At 35.7% G+C, this 12,637-nt stretch overlaps 1 protein-coding gene across 1 annotated transcript in view; it reads left to right on the top strand.

Moving 5' to 3' along the window:
• The window catches only part of LOC131072855 (uncharacterized), a 35,010-nt gene extending 22,745 nt beyond the window's left edge, over nucleotides 1–12,265 (top strand). Inside the window, exons 2-4 of the mRNA XM_058009135.2 lie at nucleotides 3,181–3,327; nucleotides 3,444–3,569; nucleotides 11,286–12,265. Coding sequence (XP_057865118.1) covers nucleotides 3,181–3,327; nucleotides 3,444–3,569; nucleotides 11,286–11,984 — 972 coding nt within the window. The 3' untranslated portion in view covers nucleotides 11,985–12,265. The remainder of the gene's footprint in view (nucleotides 1–3,180; nucleotides 3,328–3,443; nucleotides 3,570–11,285) is intronic.
• Nucleotides 12,266–12,637: the final 372 nt, after the last annotated feature.

Below are 12,637 nucleotides of genomic sequence, written 5' to 3'. Positions count from 1 at the left end.
ACGTGCCTAGGGACGGACAAAGGAGTTTCCGGCTACTCTGCCTACAAGTGATGGCCATGGGCAGATCTACTTGCATATCTTGTACATTCAAACTGAAAAATAAAAAAATTGGAGTTGGTTTTGTTCTTGCATCATGTTGCAATAGTTGGAAAACACATTCACTCTAGAATGATGATCATCCAATATTAAAGATCCATCATCAGGCTATCATGTGGCGTGATGCATAATCCATATTTGTGTGATAATTTGGAGAAAAGCCAGCCTTTACCCATTTTAAGGTAAACAAATGCAGGTGTAGTGTGAATTGTTAGTGTCATAGAAAATAGAGTTTGAACTCTAAATAAAACAAAATAGATTTGCTTTTTAAATTTTGACCATGTGGATCAAGAATTTTGGGAAACAAACTACAAAAGTTCCAAATTTGTTTTTTTGGTAGACCTTAGCATTTTATGTGGCAAGAAACAAACTTCAAATCTATATAAGATTGATGCCACTTGTATAAGAAATATCAGATGCAAATTTCCCATTTTGTTTTCATCTTTGTTCACGGATATTTTACATTTGAATATTACAGTTGTCTCTTTCTACTTTAATAAGAACTTTTGAACCCTTACCTGTAGCCTTATAGGTGAATTTCAAGATATGTTCTCCATGAGTGAAAGTATTGGTCAGTGGGGTCCATTTTTTAATGTTTTGGGTTGTTTCTCTAGCTGTCATGTAAAATTAACAGCCTCTTTCATTTTCTTAGATAATTTGGGGTGTGATTTTGACTTATCGTTTATGGTGTTAAGGTTTATATATTCAATATGATTTGATTTTTAATAATTTATTTTTCTAACAATTCAACTTCAATAAATTCAAGGACATTTGATGTAACATTCTATTTTACTATATTTGTAATCAAAATTTATAATGTTCTAATTGAAATAAATACATACCAATAAATGCATGATGTTTGGTATTCTAAACTTTAATTCCTGATTTTTTAGGCTGCAGTACGTATTTATTTTCCACAATGTGATTTTGCAACTTAGTCAAACACAAATGCAAGTGCCATACAAAACTTCTCCAATCTCTCCACTCTATGCATTACTTATCTATGCTTTGAAGACCCCTCCAAACTTGTTTCTTCAGATAGATGTCGAATATTTGCTGCAGTCAGGGTACTGCCAGAACTTTTCATTACAGAAAATGGGCTGAGCAAATGTAATACCCCCTCTATTGTCTCCTTGTTTTCCACCCTTAATTCAAATATTAGCTTTGAACAAAGTTAATACATATCTCAGTTTAACTTTACCCACTGAGATCAATTAATCCCTATCCAAATCTGATTAAATAAAGTTCAGTGTAGCTTCATCTTCTATTCTGACTTAAATATAATTCATTGTTGCTGACTGCCAATCCTACTCTCCTTTGCATCTACCATCTATACCCACTCGTTGCCTCTTCTGCATTAAACGGCTAGCAACTTTGCAATCTGTATATTGGACCACCTCTCTTACAGAATTTGACCTCCTAACCCTAATTTTTGTACATGATACATTAAGACTTCATAGTTAAAACAAACAAAGGCACAGCCATCATAAATTTCTCATGAACCCTGAGATACACTTTCTACAATCATTACATCTTCATAAAACTTTTTTTTAAAACATCATAACAAACCAAACTATGGTGGGGTGTGGGAATTGGAAGGTGGTGGTGGAGTAGAATTGTTGACATCATTTAGCAACCAAAGACCTGTTTGCCACTCATTATAATCTGTACTTAGTTTTGCCAAAGACTGGCTCTTCTTCACGAGTAGAATTGTTGACATCATTTAGCAACCAAGGACCTGTTTGCCACTCATTATAATCTGTACATAGTTTTGCCAAAAACCGTCTCTTCTTCACTCCACAGTTATTAAGGCAATCTGTTACTCGTTTTCCCTCTTTTAGGCAAATACTTGTAAACCACCTTCTCAAAGCTCTTTGCTATAACTTTTTTCTCATCAATGAAGCTTTTTAATTGCCATTCTATTCTTGTTTCCTTCTCACAACCATTAATCACGACCTTCAAATCTTCTTCCACCTCTTCACATGAGCAACTAGATGAGCTATGCATTTTCATACCTTCCACAAGCAACAAAGCCTTATCCATATAAATTAGTTTTCAAGTCAAGGAAGAAGGAAACACTTTTAACAGGACTCCCATGTTCATTTCTTAATACTACTTAAGTCCCAGCCGGGCCTGGGTTCCCCCATGCTGCAGAATCAAAGTTAAAAGTTCCATAAAACCTTGACTGGGTCTAGTCCAAAGCGCATTCTTTGTTATAGTTCCATTGGATATTACCTTGCAATTTATAGTATTTTTGTAGATAGTCTTGATGACATCTTATGCAAAATAGATTTTCTCAGCTTGGTATAAAGTTGACATATTGGAGGGTTATATTTCTTGGTATACTATTCTTTTTTACTATAATCTTGGCAAATAATTGATGTATACTGAGTGGACGATAAGTTTTTATTGTCTTTTGAATTTTTTAAAACCCAACTTTGTGATTGATGAGTAGAATACAAGTCGTGAGCTTCTGTGAGTTACTGATGCCCCTGCTGGTACTGATATTTGATTAGTCAGGCGAGTTTATAAAGTCATTACCAAGCTAATTGCAGTGCATTATTTGCTGTCTAGTAATTGTTAATGCTAGTTTTTCTTGGGACTTGTAAGGGTAAATAAGGTATTCCCTAAATTTTTGTTTTATTTTTTTGATATCAACATCCCTTATAAAATTATTTTCAGTTTTGATAAAATGTTTTTAAGCTTCATGCTGTAAGCGACATTTTTGTTTTATGTTTGCAATTAGTTGCATTTTGAGAATAAGAGCAAGTTCTGTTATTTGCTCTTCCATATGTGTACATCGCTTGGAATGCAATTTGTACCTTAATGCAGTTAGCCCTAAAAACACATTTGTAAATAGTAAATTGAGAAGGCTTAAAACAAATTGATTTGGTTGCAATTTATCTTCTATTAGATAGGTATTCCTATTAATTTATCTACAGTATGGTAATTGTGGGAAACTTAATGCAAAATGTGTATTTTGAACTTGGACTGTTGTTGCTTTTGCAATTTTCCTTTTTTCATTTAGTTTTTTAATGATGATCATGTTTAATGGAGCAAAGCTACTTTGTTGGAATTCTGCAGGTGTTAAATGTTTTGGCATCATCATGGGAACTTTTGAGTCTTCTTCGAAGCATAGAATTTGCCTACAATAATGTGGTTTCAGGAAATGCTTTGAATTCTTTTGACAATTTGCATAAGTTTGTACCAGCTATTCAAGAGCAAATACAGGTATTTCTTTGCATAAGCTCTATTTAAATGATGAAAATTCGTTCAGATACCATATTAGTCTTAACATGTTTTTGTTTACATAATTGTCTGCATTTTAACTTCTCTTTGTAAAACAGGATTGGGAGAATGATTCATTCAATATTGAATTAGAAAGTGAGACATTCTTCTCATCATCACAAAAGGGTGCTCCCACATTGCAACTTTTCAATGCTAGTGAATATGGAGGCCATCAAATTTTAAAGGTGGGTTGTTAGATGTAGGTTTTGGAATCGATAGGATTTACCTTTCAATTATAACCCTTGGATCTTTAAGTCCTAATTATTGTAGATCCAAGTCTTAATTATTGTTGGTTTAATATTGTACTTTCTTTTTGGTGTATAACTTTTATGTATTTTACTTTATTGTTGTTATATAACATTTGTTTGTATGCATGTGAGTACACGTTTACAATTTTTAATGGTATATCTTTGGTGAGTTTATCAGCTGCCTTGATTATGGTGTGGGCTAAACTTGGGGCATGTTCTTATGATTGTAAACCTAAGTTGTGCTAGAATGTAGCTTGTGATTATCATCTCTCCACCTTGCTACATATCCACTGGCTGTACAGACTACGTATGTTATTATGCCAAAGGTGTTTCTTATTTGAACTGCACAACCTGATTTCTTTGATCAATGGCTTGCAATTCTCCTTAAACATGCAAGATGATAGAGGTCATCCTGACCATGCATTTTACTTTTATCTCAGTCAAGTCCACTGCATGCTGGCGTATTGGAATGTGGCTTCACAGACCACAAAAAAATCATTCTCTGAAACATTTCAAGCTGACAGAAACGTTGCTGTCATTCCCTGCTTAACCTAAGATTATCATGATTTCCACAGGGTATTGTTGTGACGTCTTCACAATTCATTCTCTGAAACAGTTCAAGCTGACAGAAACGTTGCTGTCATTCCCTGCTTAACCTAAGATTATCATGATTTCCACAGGGTATTGTTGTGACGTCTTCACACATCGCCCCATTGCAAATGGGGACCCCCACTTTTCACTTTTTAGAGTGGCAGTTTTGCCTAGTTTCCTAGTGTTTGCCTTTGCCGATGAGAGGATTTTTTGAATTTTGAATAGGATCAAGTTGCAAATGTTATTATTTTAATGATCCTAAGTTTTGTCTAAGTGTTTGACCTTTTGAGCGTTAACGTGTTTTTAAACATGCGCATCGGTGATTTTAAAGTGCCAAGGTATTCCCAGACCTTTTGGAGTAGTTTTCTCACTCCAAAGGTATTATTTAAATTGATTTCACACTTTATCCCAATATTTTCCCAGTGTTTCGCTCAATATTTTGGAAAATTTGCGTAAGTCCAATCTAAATTTGAAGTTTCTAAGTGATTTTGAGTGGTTAAAATGTCAAATTCCTAAGGAAAATCCATATTCCAAGGGTTAAAAGGTCAAATTCCATGCTAGAGGTGCTTTTCCCCTCATTCCAGACTATCTACCCTTTCCCCCCACTCAAAATCCACACTACACATGGGTTTCCCTTGGAATCCATACTGGCTATTATTTTCCACCACTGTTTATCCATACCCAAGTTGATTTTCCCTTGGGAGTGCTAAAATTTGGCTGTGTTAGGATTTATCCAGATTGCCGTCGATTTTCCACCAAGAGTGCGGACTGGAGTTGCAGACTCAAGTGCGGACAACGTTGAGGATGATTCCATGCCTGGGTCGATTTTCCACCAGGATATTTGTGGCAACTTAGTGCGGATTTTTGTCTGGATTTTCATCCAGACAGAGGTCGATTTTCCACTGGGAGTATTTTGAAGAGTTTTGAGTCCAGATTTTCATCCACACAAAGGTCGATTTTCCACTAGGGAGTATTTTTGCAAGTTAAGTGAGTTTGGAGTTTTCAATCCAGACTGCCATCGATTTTCCCCTAGGGAGTTTTGTGTGCATTTTTGATGAAGTTATGCATGGATTTTTATCCAAGCTAGGATTGATTTTCCCTTATAGGGAATTTTTGACAATTTTAATGATTTTTAAAGTGATTTTTCAATCCCAACCCAAGTCGATTTTCCCTTGGAGGCTTACTTTGGACTTAAATTGCAATATTTTAATAAGTAAGCCCCATTTTTAATTGTTTTTAAATGATGATTAATGATTATTTAAAATTTTAAAAGCAAAATTGAATAACTTGCAATAAACATTTAATATTTTAACCTTCTAGAAGCAAGATAGTTTTTATCAAGCAAGTATATATGCAAGTGTTTTATCCCACATTGCTTGTGTGGTGAAAGTGAAAGGTAAAAGCAAGTATATGAGAGGAGTCTCCAACATTATTTTATTATTAAATCTGTGAGGTGTTTCCATGAAAGGTGATTTTTCTCCCTTATTGGTGAATTTTGGCAAAGTGCTGAAGTGAAGTGTTGGGTTGAGGATTCTTTCCTCCATTTTTTCCAGCTTGGCTGTTCCAACCTCCATTGTTGCATATCCGAGCTGCCATTGAAGACAATTTCAGAATTTTGGAATGGCGCCATAGTTGGGAAATTTTTTTATTTTTATTTGGGAGTGCTTTGTGCCGTTGTTTGGGGTGATTTTCTTCATGCTTGGTGGCTGCCATTATTTTCAGACCTTGCTGGGCGCCATTGCTAGGAGTGATTTGATCTCCATTGTTGGCTGGGAACACATTTTCATAATTATTGTTCATTGCCCAGCTCATCCACACTAAGGCCCTTTTGGTTAAGTGCTGTTTGGAGGATTTTTCAGTGCATTTTCAGGGGCTGCCATTGTTGTTACAGTCTGAAACTCCATAGTTGCAGGTTGTCTTCAGACTGATTTTCATTTCCAGCCACTTGCCAACTTGGAAAATTTTACTTGGGCGTCATTTCTTATGAGTTTTTTGGGCATTTGGTGGAGCTTCAATTGCTGATCTAAGTCTGAAACTCCATTTTCAGATTTGTCTTCAGATTTAGATATTTTTTACCAGCCCTTTGTTTGTGCCCAGATTTGACAAACTTCACTTTCAGAAGGTGAAATCCATCAAATACAGGTGTTTCCTATGATTGCGACAAGTTTAAATGACTGATTTTTATTGAAGTTGAAGTTGCAGGTTGTCTTCAGACATTGGGCAGCCATTGTTGGACCTTTCAGAGGGTGTATTCAGACTTGAGAATCAGAAAATCAGACTTCAGTACACCATTTTTTGAGTATTTTCAGGCATTGGAGGGTGTATTCAGACTCAGTCCTTAGAAAATCAGACTTTTACTACAACTTTAATATAAAAAATCAGTCACTTTCTGAGTGTTTTCAAACCTCCCAAGTGATATTTTCAGACCTGGACATTCATTTTTGGGCTCCAAATACTTGATTTTTTGAGTTTACATGGGTGTCTTCAGACTTAGCAATTATGATCAGACTTATCCTAAGTTTGAAAATCCTTTTTTCTTAAGGAAAATCTTCCAGATTTCAATCTGGACCTTCATTTTTTCCAAAGTTGGTGTTACAATTTTCTAAGACTACCTATCACATGTTGGGACAAATGTTAGGAACAAAGTCCTGACTGGATTTCCACTCCATGGAATGGTGATCCAGTCAACACAAGATTTTCAAGGATAGTGAGTTTGGATGAGGGCCGAATTTCCACTACAGGGCGGAATTACAAAGGAAGGAAGTTGTCCAGATAGGCATCAAATTTCCACCAAGTGAAGAATGGACAAGGATAATGTGGATGGTTTTGAGGAATGATCAGTCCATATGCGGATGAATTTCCCACCAAGGTATGAAGTTAAGTTTATCATACTGGTGTTTGATTCAATGCTTATTTGTTTTGCAGGACTGTTACGAGGAAAGGAAGCACGATGATCAAGGCTTGAGGTGAAGGAGGATGCACACAATGAGGATACAAAATATCAATACTTCAAAGATTGGATGGGGATTTCCGGATAGAGATTCCAGAAGGTGAAGATGAGGACTAGATCAATCATGAAGAAGACTTCACTTTGATGGTGAACAAATGAAGGAAAGCAAGCTCAAGAAATGAACACAGAGGATTTTACATCAAGAAATCCAGAACTACATCAAGGAATTTCAATATCAAAGTGCGTCAAGGAAGGAAATATTTCAGGATTCGATTGGGAAATTTTCCAAACATAAGGAGGGAGCAGTTCATGGAATTCCTTAACATAAGGATGGAATGCAAAGTATCATAAAAGATTCCAAACATTGTGAAGATGAAGAATGTACAAGACAAATTGATTAAGTGTATAAGGCAAGCTGAGGTGGCATCCTAGTCACCATTCGTTCAATCAAAGGGGTACCAAATCAACATTCATTCAAGGAGGGAATAGGTGACACATGGCGCTACATCAAATATTATTTATCTTACCTACCGTCGTTTCTTATTGGCCAATGTAATGGTGGTTGTACAAACCCTAATTAGGGTTCTATCTTGTAATCTTGGCCGTTGATCTTATATCAATCCTGGCCATCCATTTTGTAAGAGAGACTATATATGCCTCATTGTCTCTCATTTGTAAGAGAGTTTTTGTAGAATTGTTGGTATATGCTGCAGCTATTTGAATCATAATCATTGTTCAATTGTTGGTGATTTTGCTCTTCAAGTGTTGTATTTGCATTCATGGTTCTCAATTCCTCCAAGTTAGATTAGATTTTATATTAGAATTTATTTTCATGTATGCTAGATTGAGTGAAAGATTTGTTGAATTCATTTGTGTGGAATCCTTAATCCATACCACTAGCCTCTTGCCGTTGGTAAGTGCGCCTTGTGTGGTCAACTGGAATTTTAAGTAAGCTTAACTTCAACTATTACACGTCCCTTGACAAGCATCACCCTGGATGGTGTTAACGTTTGATGGTGATAGCCTGAAAATCTTTAAGTATACCTTAGACGATTGCACTAAGCTTGTGTCAATACCTGATTGTGAGACCTTGCCTGGTTTGATTCCATTAAATTCATTCATCATTTCTTACATTCCTAGGTTTAGAATAGATTTCCTGAACCCTATTCTTTTTGCCCATTTTTTAGTAAGAATTAAGTTCGGAGCTTCATTGCCAAATCCTAAGTTATCGACATACCTATCCTGACCCATGATAAGATTGAGCATTCATGTACAACGTAAGTCCCCTTGTTATTCGAGCATTATCACATCAAACCACTAAACTTATCCACATGTCAAGACCTGACATTTCGTAACCTTGGAGTTGTCTCATTTGATCTTGAAGCATAGCATATGAGAGACTTTGTTCAAGAGAGGATAGGATACCTTGGTATTTTATTCTGTGTTCGCATGTGCATAAAAAACACATCAACATGTATCAATTTTTTTCATTGTCCTGTCCAATCTTGTTAGCCTTTTAACGGTGAAGATAAGTACGATCAAAACATAGCTTGAAGGGAAACTCTGATGTGATAAAAGAGGAAGCAATTCAAGGACAGGACACATTTTCTCATAGGTCCACATGCTTTAATTTGTCTTCCAAGAATAGAACAAATTGTCATTGTGTCAGCGTCCAGCTGGATTTGATGCTCAACCAATTTGGTTCAATTCTGTTTCAGGATAACCTACATGTCTGAGGAGTGAGAGCCCATTAGAACCAAAAATTAGGTAATAGCAGAGCAACTTTATAAAAGAAATTCAAGAAAACTGGTTTACACGCAGACAAAAACAAATACTGTCATCAACATTCATAATGATAGTTAGATAGAGACAATTAAGCTGGAAACCAATGCTATTGCTAACTGAGTCCATACAAGAAGCCATACCATTATGCAGCACCCATCTCAGGATCTTATATTCAGCTTGAGGTAACTCAGATTTTACATATGTATCTGCAGTAGTACACACGTAAGGCTTACTGCAACAAAGGAGGTGTTACTAGCGTTCCTATATGCATAATCAGTTCGTGTGGAGCAGATAGATGCATGTTATACCGCCTTACAATCAAAAGATTAGGAAAGATATATTTTCAAGATTTTAACATAGAATGATCACATAATGAGCTGTCATCCTTCTTACTCGTTGTTGTCCTAATATTGCATTGTCATCCAGAAAATTTACAAAATCAAAGATTTCACTAGATTTATACCCGCTTGTATAATATGAAATAGGCACAACAAAAGTAATTAAAAGGAACTTCGTTTGTAGCACAGCTTGGCTTCTTCCTTTTTGTTTGTTACATCAATAACATTTTGTTCTCTCTGGAAAGTTCAATCAACTTCTGGTTTCTGAAATAGGAGTTTAAAGTTCTCTTCGTTGGGTTGTTACCATAGTATGGGTGTACCGTGTGGAAGTTGTAGGGATGGGTGGTGGGCCTAAACCTCCTTTCCAAAGTTGGTTTTAGTGCAATCACCCTCTTCCACTTTTTCCTCGGGAGGAAAGACATCAATCTATAAATTGACAACTCCCCACTATGGATAGGAAACATGATTGGTTACCCATCAGCTCAATAACGTTCATCTGGACATCCAGACCGTACTATATTTATTATATTCATATGTAGATGCTATACTATAGAGTACTCTTGATAGTATAGACTAAGGGTATTGTGAGTTGGACATGGTGCATCACTCTTGATAGTATAGACTAAGGGTATTGCTTGATTTGGACATGGTGCATCTATTGACGTTGAGATGCCAAACATTCATGTTTGAATACTTAATACTCATTTAGGTTTTTGACTTTTTTGATTTATTGATTTCTCTTCTTGTTAGATTGACCAGAATTTGTAGAGTTAAATTATTTGTTGTGCAGCTATCGATGCCTTATCATGCTTAAGCTATTTTTTCATATCTATTAGTATTTAAAAATAGGTTTGAAACTTTAAAACAAAGATTGGCAAATATCTGTGCGTTGCCCTTTAACTTTTTAGGCGGTAGTGTTAGCTCTTTCAACTAGAGAAACGATTCTAGGAATAATTATTAGATTGCCTTCCAATCTTTCAGATCATTCTGAATCTGTTACAAAGCATGATGAAAAGGAGACATCTTTCAATCGATTGGATGTTCAGTGATCTTTTATCTCAAACAATAATTTTTAACGGCTCTGTGGCTATGAAAATCAGATTTTCTTCTTGTTCCAGGACCTGAGAAACATGCTCTATATTCCTCTGTGGTTCACAACAATTGGTGTTGGGGGTGATACCTACATACGTAAGAAATTGCTTTGGTGGAAAAGCAGCTGGATGGCCAAAGCTGCTGGAACTATGGATTGAAAGCTGGTAGAATGATTTTAATTGCTATTTTAAGAGGTGTTCTACATTGGCATCATGTAGTGGCATGTCAGGACCGTGTAAATCTAAATGAAATGAAAACTAGAACATAGTCAGCATATATTAAAAAAATAAAAATAAAAATTGTTAAATAACTCCTAGGTAAATAGAAATAGCTCTTCAAATAAAAATAAAGTATTTAAATTAATTTTAAAATAGTTCCAAGTAAAATAAAATAAATCTTAGCTAAAATAGCTATAACAAGCAAAAATAATTTCTTAGTTAAGCAATAAACTAACTTTTAACTAAATAAAATAGCTATAAAATAGTTAGGTGGTTTTGTTAGTCTGAAGGATCATTAATTGTGAGAATTTGGAACTGTTCTTATAAATAGTGATGTGAAACAAATTCAACTATCAGGTTATAGCTAGGGTGCTGTGACTTGGATTCAACGGGTGAAGGTTATTTTATTCATCATTCATCTCATTACATCGATCAGAATGTGTGGTGTGGGCTTGTAAATTGTGGAGTCGTGGATGGTATTGCTTTTCTTGTTTAATCATTAATTTTTAATGTCATTCTGGTGGTGAAGCCATTATCTTCTTTTCTCTTACGCATTTCTTTCAATCCCTCTGATTTATTGGTTTTAATTTTTCTGGTGTTCAGGTTTATGTTTTTTTGCTCTACGTTTTAACAGAGTGGAATCTATATATCGCTGATTGCTCATTTCTTGCTTTTGCAGATCCTAATTTTGAGAGCAGAGGCTTGGATCCAGACAAGTTCTCCAGAGAAGATACAAACTAGTATGCAGTCGCTAGAAGTACTCAAAGCTCTAACAATTAAAATATTTGGCGCATTTGAAATCGGCTCCTGTAATGAGATGGCATGTAGGTATGTTTCTGATGAGGAAAATTTGCCTATCATGAAACTTTCGGGACTTGGCCGACATACATGGGCAGATGTTAAATATAAAGGTGATTGGATGAGGCGACCAATTGGAGATAGTGAAGTTGCTTGGTTGGCAAGACTTCTTGTTAGGTTTTCTGATTGGTTGAACAGAAAGCTCGGGCTGGATACAGTTAGTGATGATAGTAACAGGGATGGAAATTGTTACGACAGCACAACTTCTTCACAACCCACATTTGCTGAGATATCGGTAGATGACGAGGTTTCTGTTGTGGATTTTCTGTCTGACTGGACAACTTGGACAAATCTTTTTTACAAAATCTTGTCGTGTTTTATGTTTTATTCTTTATGGCTTTTCCAAGCTGCACGGGGTGTGCTGAGAAGAAATGGCTGGCGGATAAATCTGAGAATCTTGGCTGAAAAGAAAGTACTGCTATATGTGTGTACTTGTATTGGATTTGTTATATTAACAAAAAAATTTAAGCCATATTTTTCTTTTTTACTATCGACAGACTTTTCTTCGTTGGGAATTTAGCCTTCTCTGTAAAAGCTACCAGGATAGCACACAGCCCCTGACAGAGTGGAGTTGCCTCTGAAGAAATGGAAGTACCTTGAAAATTTGTAGATAAATTCTCACGTAAAAGAGTTCTAATGCTTGTACACATCGTTTTCCTTGCATCTTGACATCCGTACCTTCTTTCATATATTCTGTTCCTTACCCCAACGTAAGCCGTATTCAGGGATTGTGTTCAGCAGAAAATTTTGTAGTTTCATTAAATGGTAAATAAAGTGGGCTCTATTAAATGATTCAGCCTATATTTGGCTCTTCTTTACATACACGGACAGTTTATTGTGGTCAACTTTATGATCTGTGTTGGGAAGTGTTTACGATTCCATTTTACAGCGCAAAACTGCTGTTCAGTTACAGGGATATAATACATTAAGAAATAATGGATGATATTGTGCGCTTAAGTCGTAGTGATTTGTGCATTGCAGTTTCTGGTTCTGGTTTTGACTCTGTTTTTCGTTGACATCCTGATCTTTTATCAGGAAGAAAGACGAGAGAAGAGAATTGTGATTTGTCAGAGATTTTGAAGTAAGGATTGAAGCGGGATGAAAAATATGTAACATAGGAATTTTGAATGTTCAGTGGTAAAAGCAATGAAGTTATATGGTAGCAAAAAGAAC

The sequence above is a fragment of the Cryptomeria japonica genome, chromosome 6 (genome assembly GCF_030272615.1).
Source record: "Cryptomeria japonica chromosome 6, Sugi_1.0, whole genome shotgun sequence".
Lineage (NCBI taxonomy): Eukaryota > Viridiplantae > Streptophyta > Pinopsida > Cupressales > Cupressaceae > Cryptomeria > Cryptomeria japonica.
Note: the sequence above shows the minus strand (reverse complement) of the source record. Positions and strands in the feature narration are given on the sequence as shown.